Source organism: Aulonocara stuartgranti, assembly GCF_965226115.1.
Source record: "Aulonocara stuartgranti genome assembly, chromosome: 9".
In the NCBI taxonomy this organism is placed as follows: Eukaryota; Metazoa; Chordata; class Actinopteri; order Cichliformes; family Cichlidae; genus Aulonocara; species Aulonocara stuartgranti.
In genome coordinates this window covers 13,996,102-14,011,293 of record NC_138960.1, presented here as the reverse complement: position 1 = coordinate 14,011,293, position 15,192 = coordinate 13,996,102, and the positions used below count along the sequence as shown (strand labels likewise).

At 39.2% G+C, this 15,192-nt stretch overlaps 3 protein-coding genes across 3 annotated transcripts in view; 2 read left to right on the top strand and 1 right to left on the bottom strand.

The window, feature by feature from the left end:
* LOC309714070 (uncharacterized protein) overlaps positions 1 to 15,192 on the bottom strand; it is a 277,839-nt gene that overhangs the window by 29,513 nt on the left and 233,134 nt on the right. The window lies entirely within an intron of this gene.
* LOC309714080 (eotaxin-like) lies at positions 888 to 2,177 on the top strand. Its single transcript, XM_082546205.1, has 4 exons — positions 888 to 998; positions 1,595 to 1,721; positions 1,788 to 1,849; positions 1,932 to 2,177. The coding sequence occupies exons 1-4, from the start codon at positions 929 to 931 to the stop codon at positions 1,955 to 1,957; spliced, it is 285 nt and encodes a 94-aa protein (XP_082402331.1). The 5' UTR covers positions 888 to 928; the 3' UTR covers positions 1,958 to 2,177.
* On the top strand, positions 8,096 to 10,530 carry LOC309714079 (C-C motif chemokine 3-like). Its single transcript, XM_082546204.1, has 4 exons — positions 8,096 to 8,271; positions 9,866 to 9,992; positions 10,064 to 10,122; positions 10,214 to 10,530. The coding sequence occupies exons 1-4, from the start codon at positions 8,202 to 8,204 to the stop codon at positions 10,240 to 10,242; spliced, it is 285 nt and encodes a 94-aa protein (XP_082402330.1). The 5' UTR covers positions 8,096 to 8,201; the 3' UTR covers positions 10,243 to 10,530.

Sequence of the window (15,192 nt, the reverse complement as noted above, 5' to 3'; positions counted from 1 at the left end):
TATGTTGATGAATGACGAGGTAATATTGTAACGATGAGCCAGAGGCAGAGACGTGGAAGTAGAAATGAATATCCCAGATTCTGTGTCATCAGGTTCAGGAAGTCTTTACTTTTGACTTGCTGGAAACATCTCAGTATGTTATATTTCATATTCTGCAGATGTTTAAACACAACAGTTGGCAACATTTTTTGAGGATTTGAGTATTTTATTTATATAACCTGTTTGACACTCGACCGTCTCCTAATTACCAGTTAACAATATAAACCTTAGGCTATAGTTCCACACACCAACACAAATCCATATACTAATAAGGGCACACATATGGTCTTTCTTTTAGTTTTTATGTTTGAACATAAAGCCAACAAGACAAAGCAAAGATGAATGCACATGCTTCTATCCTGGATGCAGTGTTCTTGTCTTTTTTGTATGATAAATATAAAGGAAATGTTCTTAACTGCTCCATCCTTTTCCTCCTCCTGCAAACAAACTGGAAAAATAAGCAGCCAGAGGTCAGTCAGTTAACAGATGATGTTAAGAGGCATTAACAGCTACTTTTAATTTCACTTCAGACCTGACTTGTGCATTACAACAATCACTGGATGGGTTTGTTTAATTTCCATTTAACTGCAAGAGGTCAGCAGCCACTGTCAGTTAAAATGGAAAAACAAAAATTAGTCAGTCATCATTCGTCAGGCTGAACACCATATTTAAGTGCCTGTGAATGTTGAGTGAGGCTGTTTCTCAGAAAGTTCTCAGAGACGTTGGTGGTTTGAAATATTAAAATCTGATAACAGGCAGACATGTTATGTACCACACACCACACAAATGCACAGAAACACTCTGCAGATGTTCCTGCACTTACCAATAAATAACCAAACACGAATCAACTCACTTTCACCCTGATCAGTGAGCCGGACCACCGGTAAAAATGTCAGTCAAGATTCTCTCCATCACGCTCCTCCTGCTCTCAATATGTGTGTGCTGCCACTCCTCTGAAGGTAACTATGATCTTACTTTTCTAAAGGAAAAAAGAGATAAAATATATCAAATTGATAACAGCAGTTACAATTTCTGATGTTGGGTCCTAGCTGTTTGTGAAGAGCCTCACCGTACTCTATGGAGACGACGGCTCCCAACTGTTTATGTTTCAGTTTGATGTGCAAAATGAGTTATTTATTTAGTTAAAGACAAAGTGAAAATGAATTCTTTTAAAAGTTTCGAAAATTTGGTGAACTCTCTCTTCTATATTTATTGAAAGTTTCTGATTGTTTGTGATTCTCATAAGAAACACCTCAGACAATTTTAAACAGAGTCCATTTTTTGTCAGAGACACATGTGAGAAACATGGCACTCAGCCCATCTGCTTTCAAATCTGTGGGTTGCAAATTTGAATTTATGTTTGTTTTGTTTGTTTATCACCAAACTGTCCTAAAAAAAGAGTTTCAAGATGGCTCCCAAGTGTGAGACTTTCTTCTACAGAAACTCTGTTGCCTCCATTTCTTTCTGTTTAATGAAAATCTGTAAAACGTTGATTTTCCTTCTAATCAGACTTTCTCAGGTTGTATAAATAAATTTTTAACCTCCTACCTCTCAGTTCCAGCTCATCCTGGAAAGAGACGACCGTGCTGCGTTGACGTCACCTACATGAATAAGAGCGCCGAGGTGGTGGGGGAAACATATCGTCAGCAGGCTGCAAGACCACCCTGTGTGAAGGCTATAATGTAAGTCAGCACGTTGTCCTACATACAAACATACAATCTGTATAACCTTCTGTCTTTTATTTACAGTTTTAACACAGGAAACGGAGGACAACTTTGTGCTGATCCTAACGCTCAGTGGGTCAAGGATCGTAAGTTATGCTAACACACAAACACATGAAAAGTATTTGCAGAGAAAATCTGAAGCTCCCTTTGTCTCTCCTTCCTCCTCAGTCACTGCCAACATGACGAAGGTGTAGTGAAGTGAAGTTCTCTGGTGAAGCATCACTGCCTGTCTCCTTTGAGATCACCTTTAAAAACGTATTTTAACTCGAGCGCTTTCTTAATGTAACTGTTTCTTTCTGCTTTCATTTACATTTACTCTAACCTGTTGAGTAATCCTATTGTTTATTCTAGGTGACGGCTTTAGTCTTTTTTTGGACCAGCTGTTTTCAAATGGATACGTTTTGACTTCCTTTGTTTTTGTCTTTCTTGCTTATTCATGAATTTCTTTCTTTGTATTATGTGTTGATGTGAAGCACATTCTGGCAGCAAAAAATAATATAAAAAAATAAACTTTTGTATTATTGAGCAAATATTTTTTTCTAGTCTTGTTTACTCTTGTCTACTCACAGAAGACAACAAACATATCTCCCAGTAATTTCCCAGAATTGTGCATGATTCCACCAGTGCATGAGCCAATATGATACACTTTTATTTGAGTCATCATCAAGAGTTTCTAATAGAGGTCAAAGCAGTTACTGTAGTGGTTGGAGAGCTTGACTTCAGCCACTAGGAGCTCCTTACTCAGAGAAGTGGGCGCAAAAGGATCAGCTGCTCCTGACACTCAAAGAGTCGAACATCCATGTTTTTTAATTTATTATTCACTAGCTGGGCCCAAGTCTTATTTAGGTTTGATATTGTTTTAGTAGGTAAAAGTGAATGCTTTGACATGAGTTGAGCTGTGGTTTGGGGAAGGCCTTGAAGGGGACTGGTGATGGCTCCCGGGCCTGGCAGATCCCAATGCACTAAATAGAAATGAAGAAGTTAACGAATGGAAAACAAGGAGTGAGGGAGGGTGGGGCATGTAGATGAGAATGAACAGCTTGCAGAACTGGGGGAACCTATATAGATGACAACCGGAAGGAGCGTGTTTGGAGGCGTGGTCCTGCTCCTGAAATTCTGATAGATAATCTCCAATAATTTTTTGTCAGTCAAGTTAAAAAAAATCAGGCCAAAACATTCCACCACTGAAAAGAACATTCAATCGCTCCATCTGTTTGATACGGCTGCACACACAGGGATACAAACAAACAAACAAAAACCTTGAAGGATGTTCTGCCTCCTGAGCTACAGCCACCCAGTGATAAACATGAGTAAACCCTCACTAGGTTTTAGATAAAGTGTACACTCACAAACCTGCATTTGAAACGTTGGCTACCATAGCAGTATAGTTTTGCAACATGGCATTTCGGTCTTCTATCTAAAATAGGAAAACAGGAACATAAATAGTACCATCATTGCCAGACCTGGCTCACATCTGGTTGACATACACCCTGCTATGTAGAGTAGAAAAGTGCCATTTAAGAATCAGTCTGTTCACTGTATGAACAGTTTTGTCGTGTTACTTTTGCACTATTATGTTCCGGCACATGTTGTTTTTACATGGCTTGAATAAGGTACATATTAGGCTGACATCTGGGGCCAGAGCTGAAACTGTTCTGGACCAGCAGTGTGTCTGGAACTGGCCCATGGCTGCACACAAATTACACATGGCCCACATACAACAAAGAACGACGGCCCTTTGGTGGCCCAGACCAGGTTTGCCAGAGGTAATCCACACATGGGCCAGCAAAGGACCACCAGTGTGTCTGGCCTTGTGCTGGCCCATGTGTGGGCCACCTCTGGCAAACCTGATCTGGCCCACCAAAGGGCCGTCATTCTTTGCAGTATGTAGGCCATGTGTAAGCATATTGTGTGGGCCAGATCTGGGCCATACCAATTTTGCTATGTGGGTACAGCCCTGCTGTACCAAATATATGCCTGCTCCTGCTCGTCAGCGTGCCCATAACCTGTCTGCTCCAACCACAGCAGAGGTACTTATTGCAGCTGTATTTCACTGACACTAGTCTTTGGGATGCTATTCTCTGTGTCTTCTTTGTTTAATGTAGGATGGCCAGTAACACAGGACTTATTTATTGTTCTTCTTAATGAGAACAGTTGAGGAAGCAGCTAAACTTCATCCATAGTCAGTTTTCCAATTAAATAAAAAAAAGCAAACTAATAAATACATTAAAAAAATAATTAAAGATTAAGTTCATAGAAGTGATTTAACTCTCACTAAGCTTATTTCCACTTGGTTGATTGTTACTCAACTTCCACTAGAAAGTGGGTCATGTACATTTTTCAAACCTTACCCTAAAAACATTTCCGCCAATATTGTAACAATACAACTGCTCTGTGCACACAAGAATAACACCATACCACCATTGCTACCATTTCTAAATGAACAGAAATAAACACAAAATAAAATGTTCAGTCAGCACTCGATGTGAATCAGTGGCCTGAGTGCAGTTTCCTATTTTGGCTGGTGTGCAGAGACAGTTAAAACAGCCGTTTGATTCGAATTTCTCTTTTCTCAGCTATGAAAGCAGTGACCTGCTTTCATCATCATCTTTGTTGTTACCACAGACTGATGGTGGATGGTGTTGGCGTACTACAGTGCTAATCTTAATCTTTCTAGTTTCCGTGCAGAGTTTCAGTTTTACTGACATTTAAGTCACCAATTCAGTCTCAGGAAAACAAACAAAACGAACTTTATTTTGCATGAAAGCTGGTGAATATTAAGAAATACTACAATATGCCTAGCTGTGAGCATGTGAAAGACTAAGCAATGCACACATATGAGCACCATAGGAAAATCACTCAGATGTTAATTACCCTGCATGTTTTAACATTCTCAGTTTAAAAGCACCTATAAAGGTCTGTTTGGGATCATGTGGCGGCACCAGTGATTGACCCATTAATCCAGGGATTACGAGACAATTTACTCCACAACAGATTCCAGTTGCAACCAAGAGTCATGAGGGTCATGCACAAAAGCACAGTTCTTATAGTAAAGAAACACAGGCCTATACAGTTCTGTGTGTTCAATCTACAGCAAGAATAATGAGGTCTCACAGTTCAGTTGGTCAGCTATCACCTGGACTGGTGAATAACCGCTGGCTTTTTCAAGATAGTGGTTTTAACCAAGGGCTGCTGGTAGATTGCCTTATCTCCGGAGACTACAGAGACTATTTATAAACTGCACTCTGTACAGTTAATACCAATTTGTCAACCTTACTTTTGGCTTTTTCAGAGCCCCAGTACTTTCTAGGGTGCTGTGTCCGCACACTGCATATGCCACTGCCTACTTGGATGATGTCATTATCACACAGTATCACACGGGGACCATAGTGTGTTGTGCTTGGATGATAGCCACGAAGCTAGAGCATAATAGTGACAAGCAACAGTCAGAGCGATGTTTGGTGAGTGTGTAAAGCAGCAAAGGAAAAGAAGAAAATCCTCTTTGTGAACTGCAGTAAACTTTGTTAGACTACACGTTTTAGGCTTCTTTCTACTATTTTATGGCACTCATCCTGTCCAATGACCAGTCATTTCATCAACTTGTATCCCACTGCCAACAAGGCTTTCTGTCCTCCAGGTTCAGAACTACAGATCCTGTGGCTGTGGGGTGTAGTGAACCTAGCCTGAGACATCACCACCATACAGTCAGACATGGACTACACACAAGAGTTTTTGACTCCATATCTGTCCTTTTTGTGTATAATATGAAGCATTGTGTCAATGAAGGAATGCTATATATATAGAGTGAAAGATGGCTGAGGTGGTTAGAGATCAAACTTCAGTCAGACAATGATGTGGTTTAATTTAAAGATACATGGCACCTATTTTTATTGTTGTATTTCCAAACCCAAACTTTATATTTTGCATGTTTTCTGCATTTCTTGATTTTGCATCTGCATGTTTTTTGTCTGTGGTCACTTTGCACTCCTTAGCAGTTTTAATGTAGTCATTTTGTACCTCTGCTTTATGCCTGTATTTTTTTAGTATTTAAAAAAGAAAGAACGTGGAAACAAAGCACAAGTTTGCAAAGTTTTTATACTCATGCAACATGTTTGGAAAGGAAGCAATATAAAGAAAGACTGTCAAAAATGCCACGAATATCATATTTGAAAACTTGTGCATAGGTGAAAAGATTTACCACTTCCTGATTTGAGGGGGCCTAAGGAACCACATGACTTATGATACAGAGGAAAGATGTTCATTCTGGAAACTCGTCAGCATTTATTATAAAACAGAAGTGACTAAGTGACAGAGCACTACACTGGAACTCATAACGACAGTTTAAGAATAGTAATATGCTGATGATTAAAGACGTAGTAGTATATTGTAATGATGGGCCAGAGGCAGAGAAGTGGAATTGAAAATGAATATTTCAGATTCTCTGTTATCAACTTCAGCAAGTCTTCAATTTTAAAGGTTACTGAACTTGCTGGAAACATCTCAGAACATTTTTTGTTACATTTGGTATTCTGCAGAAACACCAAATACATATCCACGCTCGTGGCTCAAGAGTTGGGAGTTTGCCTTGTAAACGGAAGGTTTAGTCTTGGTCGTTGTGTCCTTGGGCAAGACAGTTCACCTGTTGCCTACTGGTGGTCAGAGAGGGCTTAGTAGCCCCAGGGTCCGGTAGCCTCGCCTCTGTCAGTGCGCCCCAGGGCAGCTGTGGCTACAATGTAGCTGCCATCACCAGTGTGTGGATGACTGAATGTATAAAGCGCTTTGGTGTCCTTAGGGACTAGAAGGTAGAAGTGTAATAGACTGATTATAGTAGTCGATTTCACAAAAACAAATTGTAAAAAATCTAATATTTAAAGACAGTGCTGGAGATGCTGAAAATGGGAAAACCTGATAAAAACAACTGAAACTTAGATAGATAAATGATTTTAATCGATTTTATTAGAACACAGTTCTGCAAAGGTCTAAAGAAACTATATTAAAAAGCTCAACTTAACTTACAACATTTAGTGCTAGCTGTGGGCCACACGGGGAGTCAGTCTACACTAAGGCTACGTCCACACTAATGCATTTTCATTTGAACACGCATCGTTTTCTCTCCGTTTTGGCCTCCCGTCCACACTGAGACGAAAACACAGCGTTCTGAAAACGCACTCGAAAACGAATACATTTGAAGACGGTGCTTTCGCGTCACAGTGTGGACAGTGAAAACGCAGACTTTCTAAAATGATGACACATGTTGGTCATATGATGCAGTCATGTGACCAATTAAACTAAGATAGCGGAGGGCATTATGCAGCAGTTGTTTTGTTTGCTCTTAATTTTGACAGCCCTATCAAAGATTAATATCAGTCTGTACATGCTCCAGATAGCTTTTCCTTAAATTCTATAATTCTCACTCGCTTTTGCAACTTTGTAGTTTTGTGTTACTCACACCAACAACTGCACCTCATTGTCTCCACCAACTCAGGGCTTTTGCTCGACATTTTGCAAAGAGCCAGAAAGTAAATAAAAAGGCAGACAGAAATGAGGCAGGTCAAATCTTCTTGCGTATCCCGCATGCGTAGTACTGGAACATAAACGTTTTCATCTGTTTCAATGTGGACGCACAACTCTGTGAAAACGACTGAAAACGCTAGTGTGGACACTGTGCAGTCATTGAATTGACCATGAAGTTCTCTGTACATCAACGTATTCTACAGTCAAATTAGAGGCCATCAGTCTGAATACTAAAGCTTGTCTCACTCAAAGGGACATTGATCCCAAGCCCCTGTAGCACTAAATTCAACCCTAAATAAAAGAATCCAAATGGGTCAGCTTAACAGCTTAATGTAAACAAGAAAATCAAAAGAATTTAATTTAATGGTTTAGATTGCAAGAAAAGGTTTAAGTTGTGAGGATTTAAGATTAAATGTATCTCGATAAGGACCCAAAAAGTCAGTCAGTTATGCAAATGTGGAGAAATGTGCATCAGAGTCATCATGCATTACTTTTATTTCCATTTGAGTCCTGATTCATAACAATCACAACAATTCATGTTTATTTTTCTTATGAACTCCAACAGATAAACAGTCACTGTCAGTGAAAATCGAAAAACTGAAATCTTCAGGGGTCTAGATAGACATCATTCATGACAATGCAGGTGAGTCAGTCACTGGGCTGTACACAAGTTTCTGTGAACTTTGTGTATGTGAGGCTGTTTCTCGGAAAGCTCAGAGTGAGATGTTGGTGGTTTGAAATAGAAAAATCTTCCTGACAGGAGGCGGAGGTGTGATATGTCACAACGACACACACACAAATATACAAACCTATAGAAAGACGTCATCAGTCGCGCCTGTAGATGTTCCTGCGCTTATAAATAAATAGCTAAGGAATCAACTCGCATAATTACAACCTGATCAGTGAACCAGACCACCGGTGAAAATGTCTGTGAAGATTCTCTCCGTCACTCTCCTCCTGCTCTCAATGTGTGTGTGCTTCAGCTCCTCTGCAGGTAACTATATCTAAAGATATATAAAATTGATTAAGTAGCTACTTTTACAGCAATTACTTACTTTTTGGTGAAAGGGGGTGGACTCTCATGGGTTTCACTAGGCAACGACTCCGCTAGTTTCTCTCACCACAAACCTTTACTTCTGGTATCTGCTCATTCAGTACTTTTAAACAGTCTTTTCAGCATTTACACTCTTGCGTTCTATCCACCAAACTCCAGACATCCCTGAACGTGCAGTCAGGCATGACATTTTAAAAGGCGTCCTTTACATTGAAATTTAGGAGAAGGAGATTTTACATCATTCTCCTGACTTTTCTTTTGATTGGGAAATATTTTCATTTGATGTATAGTGATTATACATTTATGCATATCTACATGCAAATGTGTACTTCCTTTGATTTATGGGTTCTGTCTCATGATGCTAAGCATCTCTCGCACCACCCATTCAACTATCATACAAAATACCACAGTGGATGCAGGGGTTCCATTTCAGCTATATGAGCACTCTGTAAACAAATCTTAATGCTGTTTAGTTTTCAAGCTTTCTGCTGTGAGAGGTGCACATTGTGACTCATTGCATAACTATGATAATGTCTTAATACAAACAGGAAATGAAAGACACAGAGACAGAACAGCATGATAAGTTGCAAATGTGCGATAATGATGTTCACCATTCAGCTAGCTGCATATCTGAATTTTGTCTTTGATAAAAGAATGATGTTAATAAATGAAGCTTATTGCCTCATATTCTCGCCAATGTTCTTTATTGACAATTAATAACAATAAGAACAATTCAAGACTGAAAATTCATTTGCAAGATCATGTCTACCAATTGTTTACATTTCAATTTGATGGGTAGGAGTTGGGTAAAGTAAAAAAAATGAAAGCAAAAGTAATTTCTGGAACAACATCCAGCTTTTGTTCATCAAATCCACATCTGGCACATCCATTTAAACTGGAAGTGGATGTCAACACGACAGAATCAGACGCCGCTCAAGAAGTGGAACGTCTAAGTTCAATAAACATCAAATATTCCACCACTTTAAAAGAAGCTTTCGCACTTCGTAGGGATATAAAATCCTCACATTCCTGTTCCACATGTAAAATTACAGTAAGTGTCTCAGATATAAAACGGGAGTCAAATCTCACCTCTGTTTAATTATATTTATGGAATATGGTCCTGGTAACAAAAACAGTTACACGCTGTCAATGATGAACGTAATTACTAGATTCTTAAGATGAGCCCCAAGCGGTGAGACCTTCTACTGCAAATACTCTGTTGGCCCACTGTTTCTGTTTTATGAAGATGTTGAAGAACATACTTTGCGAAAACATAGGTCCATATGAGTTACTATTTTCAATGCACTTTGAATGAAAATGTTAAAATTACTTTGAATAATCAAAGTGTAAAATGTGTGATGCACAAAAAAGCCTGCTTACTGTCACGTAATTTTAGGTAACATTTCAACAGCTATGTTGTGTTTAGTGATGTAAGGAGTTTCATCACATTTTAAACCTGGAGTTAACTTTGGTTTTCCTTCTAATCAGACTTTTGTCAGGTAAGATAAATCCGTTTTAACCTCCTTCCTCTAAGGTATCCGTGGTCCTACGAAGAAACGCCCTTGCTGCGTTGATGTTACCAACCTCGATATGAGCCCTGAGGTGGTGGGGGAGACATATCGCGAGCAGGCTTCATCATATCCCTGTGTGAATGCTATAATGTAAGTCAGCACATGTTGTCCTACACGCAAACATAAACACATGCAATCTCTAAAACATTCTTTTTTTACAGTTTCAACACAGAATATGGTCAGCTTTGCGCCAATCCTGACACTCAGTGGGTCCAGAATCGTAAGTTGTGCTAACACACAGACACACAAACACATTGAATGTATTTACAGAGAAAATCTAAAGCTCTCCTTTGTCTCTCTTTCCTCCTCAGTCACTTCCACAATGAAGAAGGTGCAGTGAAGCACAAGTTCTCTGGTGAAGCATTGCTGCCTGTCTGTATCATCTTTGGCCTCACTTTCAAAGATATATTCAAATGAGAATGCTTCCTAAAAACCTTTCAGATTAATTATATTACTGTTACCCTGTATTTAATTCTTGGTTTTGACATCAGTCTTTCATGGTGCCAACCATTTTTTTAAAAGTTAGCATTTAAGCGCTGTCTTTCTTTGACCTTTTTCTTGCTTATATGTGCACTTCAGTTTATTATGTATTTATGTGAAAAAAAACCCCAAAAAAATAAACTTTATTATTGTCCAAATATTTTCCTGCTATTTAAATACCCATTAGACTCTCACAATATGTCATACACATATCCCAATAATTTCCCAGAACAGGTATCCCCTGGTGTTTTCAACTGAGCTCAAACTGTATAACCCCATATGATACACTGTTTAAGTTATCAGAGTTACTGCAGGTTCTGCAGTAGTTTTTGAAGCCCACTTTGATCACTAGGAGCTCTTTTCTCGGGGTCTTAGGAATGGTAGGACACTAGAATGTTTTTTTCCAACCTATTTAAGCCATGTCTTAGCCCAATGATGAACTTTAAGTAAAGTCTGTAGTGTGAGCGTGTCTCAGGGTGCAAAATCATCCTTCTGTTGCACTCCACATCTGGCACATTTAAACTAGAAGTGGATGTCAACACAACAGAATCAGACGCTGCTTTCATGCAGGAGGATGCTCAAGAAGTAGCACATCCGAGTTCAATAAACATCAAATATTCCACCACTTAAAAAGAAACCCACACTTCCTAAAGACATAACTTCCTCATATGCTGTTCAGCATAGATAATTACAGTAAGTGTCTGAGATATATCTGATGGCTCCATGTGAAAGAAAAGCAAACCCCTTGTAGGTTGTATTTTAAGGCGAGGGGTGTTACAGCTCAGGGTTTTTGGGCCCCCTTCCCTTTTTTTTTACTGTTTGTGCCAATTCGTGTGTGCAGCCCCTGCTGCAGATAGGTGCCTGCACGTGTTCATAAACCTACCTTCCTATTCTGACTGCTCCTCCTGGTTCCCTGCTCCACCCACAGCAGTGCTACGCATAGAAGGTGTTTTAAATGGATTTTGATTTAAAGCAACTCTGATTTCATAACTCTTTTTTTGATCGTAGCTAGTGCAAGGCCAGTCAATGTCTGATATTTTTAAATCCCTGCAGGACGTTTGTGCTCTGTGATAAACTGTGATAAAACATCAGGAGGCTGGAATAGGTTTTCTATATTCTGTCACTCGACACTGATGCCAGTCAATGCTTCTCTAAGGTGTCAGTTATGCTGCGCACACACACACACACACACACACACACACACACACACACACACACACACACACACACACACACACACACACACACACACACAATATGGTGAGAGGGTGATTGAGAGCTTGAAAGGTTTAAGATTACACCGGAATTCCCAACAAAATCTCCTTGGGAATTTCACCCTGGGTTCAAAAGTATACCAGCTACCACGAAAGGATTCAGATTTGTTATAACTTGGACCAGAGATATCCAAAGTATTGACAAGGGCCCTCTGGTGGACTGTAAAGGTACTGTAGGTGTGCAACAGTAATAACAGAAGTGTGTACAGTTACAAATTTATATTAATTACATTTTTAAAAAAGTGAATAAAAACTGGTAATAGTTAGTTATTTACATTATTTCAAAGTGATCCAATACCAAGCAAATGCAGCGCCAGCATTGCTGATGCCAAGGCTTTTAACTTATAAAGGCATAGGGGAGAGCAGTGTGTTATGATTTATGAGATTAATTATCAGTTTGATAATTCTACATCAATTGTGCAAAATGATTTTTCCACTAAAGCAACTAAAATGTGGACACAGGAAGGCAGCTGGAAGTAACAAAAGGCAAGCCCTTTACTTAGCTGAACTAAGACCAGTGAACTGAGCAGCACACTGTGACAAAGGACAAGTGGAGGCAGGGACAATGTATACACAGGAGGGCAATTAGGAGTCTGGTAACAGCTCAGAAGTCAGTGTTTATTTGTAAGTATTAAGCAGTTTTATGACATCTGAAAGTTTCCTTCCTATGGAATTTTTCTCAGGGCAAATATATAAATATTTAAACTTTCCTTAGATGGAAGAGCTGTGGGAATGATGTCCTCCAAACTCTACAAACAAATGTCAACACTCTTTAATTTGCCTTAATTTTTCTTAAACATCCAAGAATTTTCAGATCAAGAAAATTTGCTCATTGGATCAAATTGTGCACGTCTTGCTGGACAAGGATTGGCTCACTCTACAGAACTTATTGAATTCTGATTGGATCTTGTCTCACCTAAACGTTTTCATCGACATGCATTTCATTATAATTTTTGTCCTTGTGCTTGTCATAAAAAGGGTTGTTGATGAAATTTATGACAAATTATTAAGACTTAATAAAAAATGTTAAAAAAAAAAATTCTTTATTGCAACTGCAACCTGAACTCTAAACTGAAATTTCCTCCACAATGGTATGAAACCAGTGAAGTAAAATAAAAATGTGTTTCTTCAGCATGTGAAAAAAACCTTTATTTATTGTGTTAAACCCTTCTATCAAAAACATGATAACAATGACAGTCAATCAAACAAACAAACAAATAAATGCTTTCAATCGGACATGTATGTGTGGGGTATGTGATACTCCACTGCTTTTTGCATTGATTTAAACTTTTTGGATGGTTTGTAAAAATTCTATACATATCAGCTGTAATGAGGTCAGTATCAAGCTGCTTTTTAACTATAAGCAACCAAAATATCCTTAAATATAAGCCTAAATAAAAGTGTCATAATGGGACAGCCAATACAGCTATCCCACATAGCAGACAGGTCTGGCCCGTATCTGGTGTCAAGTCGGCACTGCTGGCTGACTTCTGGCATGGTAAGTGGTATTTTATCCAGATATGGGCCAGGCCTGGCATAGATGGCACTGTGTGTGTGATGGCATGCCATATCTGGCCTGATTGTGGTTTGGTTTATGTGGCCCAGGTCTGGCCCAGATCTGGGATCAAGCTGTCACTTCTGACTGACTGGTGTTATGGCAGGGTGTATGTCAACTAGATGTGGGCCAGGTCTGGCAATGATGACACTATTTATGTTCCTATTTTGTTATTTTTGTTAGAAACCTAAATACCGTGTTGCAATACTACACTGCTTGGTAGCCAACGTTTCAAATGCAGGTTTGACAGGTTTGTGAGTGTACACAAAACATAGTGAGTAGTGATGGGTAGATGAGGCCTCGTGAAGCGTTTCAGCACATTCCCCAAACTGTATCGATACTGTGTCGACACAGTGTTGCTGTGTTGCTCCATACTGACACCTGCTGGTAGTGATGGGTCCAGCAACACTGATGCACCAACACATGTATCAAGCTCACAGAGCGATCCTCTGATCTTGGAATGTTTCTCTCCGACACTCTTCACAATACTAAGGGGTTGGCAGTCCTTTATAATAAAATTCAGCCTGCCTGGTCCAGAACAGAATTCCTAGATGCCTGATTTCAAAATAATAAAACACATATTAATAAAAAAAAAATGATGATAAAGCTGTTCAGTGTCTATATAGGCCCACCAGTGTTCATTCTCGGTGTGTTTGTCTCCTCATTTTCATGTTTGGCTCTGTAATGCTTAAACACTGAGGAGGTGCTTTTGTTTGTGTAAGAAAGCTCCGCAGAACAGATGCGACATTTAACCTGCATAAAATGAAATAAATAATTTACACTTCAAGTCACATTGCTGTTTTTCCTATTATGATAGGTTACACTGAAACAAAGACAGACAAACAGTTACCACATTTGCAGTTAAAAGATCAAAATGATCCCACACAGCAGAAACATTTCTTTTTCTTTCGGGCTCCATTTTGTTATGGAGAGATGTGTATTTTTTATTTTATTTTATTTTACCTTTGTGAGAGTAATTTTGTGGGTTTTTTGGTGGCGACTCATTCCGTTGGCAGATGCAGATGCGGTACCCTTTAAAGACAGTTTGGTGCGTTGGCAATGAGCGATACAGCAGCTGTGTCGATCACCTGACTTTTTCTTAAAGCGACGCACGCACCGATACAGGTTTCGCTCTGTGAGCTTGATACATGCATCGGTGCGTCAGTGTTGCTGGACCCATCACTACTAGTGAGGGTTTACTCATGTCTACCACCGGGTGGCTGTAGCTCAGGAGGTAGAGCAGGTCCCCTATTGATTGGGAGGTTAGTGGTTCGATCCCTGGTTCCTCCAGTCTGCATGTCAAGTATCCTCGGGCAAGATACTACCCAAAGTCGCTCTTTGATGCATCCAGCAGAGTGTGACTGCGTATGAATGTAGTTAGGAAGCACTCAGTTTAGTGGAACTGATTGGGTGAATATAGCATGTTGATCTGAGCCACCAAAGGGCCATCATTCTTTGTGGTACGTGAGCCATGTGTAAGCACATTGTGTGGGTCAGATCCAGGCCATACCAATTTTGCTATGAAGGAGGAAATTAGCTGTGAACATCCAAATCAATTTTTCCTGAGGATATTTAGTTTCTGTCAGAAACCTGAAATGTATTTCTGAAATGAGAAGTCATTGATCTTATAATGTGCACACTGGAAAATTAAAACTGTCAACACAAGACTTTATATTAATGTCACACCATCAAGCATTAGTAAAGTATTAGTAAATGTGTGTGTCTGTTGATAGAGGTTTTATTAATATTTATTTCATATTGTAATTCATGGTTAATTCAGAGAGTTACTAGATCCTAGTTAATTATTTTGACCTCATCTAAGGTGAGACCTATTTTTGCCTTATGAAGCATTTATTAATGAAAAAGTACACTTGAACAAGTGTCTGCCATCTTCACAACAGAAAAATGACACAGGCAAAGCACAGAGATACAGAACATACAAATAGTTTATGTCAGGTGTAAATGTAACCCACCTGAAGTT

Excerpts from the sequence above, each read along its gene's own strand:
- LOC309714079 (XM_082546204.1), top strand. The coding sequence starts at position 8,202 with ATGTCTGTGAAGATTCTCTCCGTCACTCTCCTCCTGCTCTCAATGTGT. Across the intron at positions 9,993-10,063 it reads CCCTGTGTGAATGCTATAAT|TTTCAACACAGAATATGGTC; the intron begins GTAAGTCAGCAC and ends CTTTTTTTACAG. Across the intron at positions 10,123-10,213 it reads CACTCAGTGGGTCCAGAATC|TCACTTCCACAATGAAGAAG; the intron begins GTAAGTTGTGCT and ends TTTCCTCCTCAG.
- LOC309714080 (XM_082546205.1), top strand. The coding sequence starts at position 929 with ATGTCAGTCAAGATTCTCTCCATCACGCTCCTCCTGCTCTCAATATGT. Across the intron at positions 999-1,594 it reads GTGCTGCCACTCCTCTGAAG|TTCCAGCTCATCCTGGAAAG; the intron begins GTAACTATGATC and ends CCTACCTCTCAG. Across the intron at positions 1,722-1,787 it reads CCCTGTGTGAAGGCTATAAT|TTTTAACACAGGAAACGGAG; the intron begins GTAAGTCAGCAC and ends TTTTATTTACAG.